The 4,396-nt window shown below is 36.2% G+C and overlaps 1 protein-coding gene across 1 annotated transcript in view; it reads right to left on the reverse strand.

Annotated features, from left to right (window-relative positions):
* The window catches only part of LOC140324494 (nicotinamide riboside kinase 2-like), an 11,883-nt gene continuing 7,487 nt past the window's right edge, over nucleotides 1-4,396 (reverse strand). Inside the window, exons 6-8 of the mRNA XM_072402421.1 lie at nucleotides 1,520-1,626; nucleotides 1,356-1,435; nucleotides 1-174 (exon numbers count right to left, since the gene is read on the reverse strand). Coding sequence (XP_072258522.1) covers nucleotides 1,356-1,435; nucleotides 1,520-1,626 — 187 coding nt within the window. The 3' untranslated portion in view covers nucleotides 1-174. The remainder of the gene's footprint in view (nucleotides 175-1,355; nucleotides 1,436-1,519; nucleotides 1,627-4,396) is intronic.

Raw genomic sequence — 4,396 nt, forward strand, 5'->3', positions numbered from 1 at the left:
TAAATGGGAAGAAAGTGTTTATTCAAGTGGAGTGCTTTCTTGTTCCAAAAACATAATTTTAAAATAGTTCTCTCTTCAAATAAAAAAGGCAAAAATCCCTAAATGAGGGAGTGTAAAAGAAATAAATTAAAATCCCATCTTTGATGTAACGGCCACTTCCTATTGCAGTTAACTCTGTAAACAAAGAGAAAGCAGAAAATTAAAACATAATCCAGAATCCTGACTTCAGGTAACAACAAATAAATTAGGTCAATAAATATTTGGACAGAGACAACTTTTTTTCTAATTTGGTTCTGTACATTACCACATTAATTTTAAATGAAACAACTCAGATGCAGTTGAACTGCAGACTTTCAGCTTTAAATCAGTGGGTTGAACAAAAAGATTGCACTTTATTTCAGGGGCTCAAAGTAATTGGAGTAATTATTTTTTTGGACAAAAAGTATTTGGCCAAGTAATTGGACAAAGTAAAAAGCTGAAAATAAAATGTTCATGTTTAATACTTGGTTTAAAACCCTTTGCTGGCAGTGACAGCCTGTAGTCTTGAACTCATAGACATCAAAATTAGAAAAAAAGTTGTCTCGGTCCAAATATTTATGGACCTAACTATGTGGAAAACACCTCCCTATACACTGTGTTTGTACATCTGGTAAAAACCTCTCCGTAAATCCAACATAATATAAAAAAAAAAAAAAAAAAAAAAAAAAAGGATGACATTTTGACCTTTCCCTTTTGTATTATATGTAGAAAGCAAATTTGCACTCTTCATAGCAAAAATGGAGCCCTATTGACAGTTTTATACAGTTGCAGCCAATTTCCAGTGCAGTATGCAGTTTATTAGCTGGTTAGTGGATGTTAAGTAGTCACTTTGTTTTACTGTTTCTTTTTGCAAGGGTGACTCCTTATTGAGCAAGAATGGGAGTAATTGAGTCATAAAGGTCAATACCTCTATATTTGTGCACATAGGTTGGGCAACTATAAATAATTTTCACAAATACATTTGCAGACTTATCAGAGTTGTCATAGTCAGCCTAGTGTGACTGTGAAAAAAAAAAAAAAAATCAGATTATTAGGCTGCCAAAGGATAAGCACATGGACAGGGGTAATTGAAATATCACTGGATCCCTAATTATTAAAATTTAGCAGAATTAATTACCCCAAAAAGATGAGGGACCATTACAATGGCATAAAGTTACTGTGTATATAAAACTAGTTTTAAAAGCTAAAACACTTATGTACCTATCCAGGACTGTAAACACGGCATTTATGCACGCTCTACATATGTATCTGGTGGGAATTTGTGAGACCTTTACAAGTTGGTGTGTAAGCTTAAAACAGAAACATGAAATAATTACCTAGCAATTTATCAGGTTTAGCACATCCCCATACACTCTGTTAAACAATTCTTCCCTTGTACTTGTTCCATTGAGTTGTTCTGTAAGGATGACAAGAATTTATTACATAAACCATGAATTAGGATAGGACAGATAGAGATCTTTACATAGTACAGAACACTTACCCACGCAAACATTCAGGTCTTCCATAACCTTCTTGTGTTTCACGTACATTGGCCAGACATGGCCATCAAAAAGGCCTGGTGGATCTGGAACTGTGTAATTTCTAGAGCTGTTGACAAAACATTGAAAAGACAGTTTATTAACAATTAAATGCAGGGCGAGGTTATCACAAGTCTTTTAATTATTCCAATATTTTGTGAATACACTGACTATGAAATCTTGAGGCTAAAGTCATGTGTAACTTTCCATCGGTAATACGTCTATATGCATAAAGTACCCCGGGTCAGGCACACATTGGATTATTTGTTTTATGTATCCCAATCTCAGCTGTCTAACATGCAGTGTTGAATATGTTCTGTAGTAGGATCAGTTAATTTTTCTACTGTTCATTATACTTTTATTTTTTGGGGTTAAATAGAAAGTTATATGAAATACAGGCAAAAACTTAAGTATGTCAAATAATTCATCTAGCGTTTCCAATAGAACTAAATATCAGTTATCCACAATACTCAAGAAAGCCTGCATTGAAAGTATGGGGGCTTCCATTGCTGAACATTCCAGTTCTCTGCCTATCATATGTTGATCCAATGACTTTTGTATATTCCAAGTCACTACAACCCAGAAGTATGCAGTGTAGAAGTTTGGACATTACTTACATTTCCTGGCCACTGGCAACAAAAAACAAAGCCAGGCAAACTAACATTTTCAGAATGAAGTCATTAATGGCATTTATGTTGGTATTTATGTTGTACTAGTTTCCTATAGGTTTTTTTCCTATCACAGCATGGCAAAACTGCAACCTAGGCAAGATTAATTCCAATGTTGAATATTCTCAGCAGTCAGAATTCAGAGAAGTGGATGAACTGACATCAGTGGCAGGGTCTGCACTGTGAGATGCAGCAGATCAGAGCTTTGCAAATCCTAGCTTGACCTTGACAGGAGGAACTTTAGCTGTTCCTATAGTGATAAGAGGAAATGCAAGTTTGGCTCCAAGTCTAAAACACAATGTCGGAAGATAGGCACTACAGTAGTATGGTATTTATCATGGACGATGACGAGGCAAAAAATTATAAAGAAAATTTGTAGTATATCAGCTAGATCTCAGAATTGATAGTAAAACTAGAAAAAAAATTGTAATGCCATAGAACACAATTCAGATATTTTAGTCCAGCCATATAAATGTATTGCTCTCTCCCATACAGAGGCCATAGACATGGCTCATTTCTGCATTTCCTCTACAGAACAATGAGGTGCAAGTGATTATTAAAGCTGCATGTGGGGAGAGGCCACATGTGCCATAGTCAGTTCTCCATCTACACAACTTAGCTGAATTTATCATTATGAGACATCCCCCATAGTGGAAACAAAAAACTATCACACAGAAGGTGACAAAATCCTCTAAAGCTGCAACATCTAATCAGCTGTGTGTTATTTACAATTGTGCATGCTGTTTAGTCAGGGAATGGGGCTGTATTTTGATCATATTAGGAGATCAATTTTAAAATAACAACTACACTGCTGTTTTAACATAGTGGCTTTGTGGCTAGCACTAGAGCCCCGGGTTTAAATCTTGGCCAGAATCAACTTGAAGTTTATACGTTCAATATAATTTGAGTAGGTTACCCATCCCAAAAACATACTGATGGGTTAATTGGCTTTTAGAATATGTTTATAATTATAGAAGGTACATTAGTCGTAAGTCATTACACCATGACTGGACTCCGTAAAGAACTGTAAAAGATGTTGGCACTAAAAAATATAAATTTCCCCTTATTTGCTTCCAATAGAAACCTTTTCTACAGAATGGTGGAATCATGTCTAGCAGTGCAAAGGACAGGGTAAGTATATTTTTAACTCTGCCCTTTACTGGTACATTTTACCTACTTACAGTAGAGGATTTGCAAAGTCTGGAAAGTTTAGGTGGACGTCACATTTTAGCATAAGGTCTTCCTTACCCCTTCAAGAGCATATCAACACAAAATGCTCAAATCTGCCTGAATACAAAGTGAGATATTCATACACCAGCCCCCGGCATGTAGCCAATATGTATTTAAGTCTGTCAGTACAATATTACAATCACGCAGAGACAACTAGAAGTACAATATAAAGAACTGCAAATACAAATTGCTGACAGAACAGGGTCTCACCCTTCTGTCTATGCAACAATTGGCTCTTGTGATACAGAGCATAGTTCTGATCCCTACGATTAACACTTAAGCTGCCAAAACAACAATCACTGTCCTATTTCTGCATCTGTAAGAAATGCCCAAAAAAGCAAACTAGGTCTCTGAAAGTGTGCATTATGAAAGGCATCACTTATTTGCAATATCTTTTTTTTTTTTTAGGTCTGCAATTTCCATAGAACCTCCTATGATGTCTCAGCACTATTGCCAGTTTTACATCAGCTTAACCGCGATCTGAACAAAGATAACTAAACACATTGTAATATGGCCATTTCAGGGTAGCACACAGGCTGACACTTCTGAGTCCTCCAATTCTAGTTTCTCTGTTGTCCTGTCAATGCACCTATTTTACAGGTTGAGTTTTGAAATGAGAGGATCGGTAGGAGGTCAGCTATGGCAGCCACTAGCTACAATTATCTTTCATTAAAGTTTGTTTCAATGTCTGGTTTTGAAATGGATTTAACACCCACATGTATGTACAGGTTGGAAAACTAAATGAGGGATAATAGACCATTAATGTAAAATGCTTAGTTACACTGCTTTACCGAACCATAAATTCTATTCCAAGTAACAGTTAATGGAACAGTCTTCCATCCTCCTCCACACAGCTGCTGTCACATAGGGGGCAATGACTAAGTGTCAGTGGACACATATCAAAAAGTAAAGTGATCTGCATATCTCCCCCCCCCCCCCCCC

This window comes from Pyxicephalus adspersus, chromosome 2, assembly GCF_032062135.1.
Source record: "Pyxicephalus adspersus chromosome 2, UCB_Pads_2.0, whole genome shotgun sequence".
Lineage (NCBI taxonomy): Eukaryota > Metazoa > Chordata > Amphibia > Anura > Pyxicephalidae > Pyxicephalus > Pyxicephalus adspersus.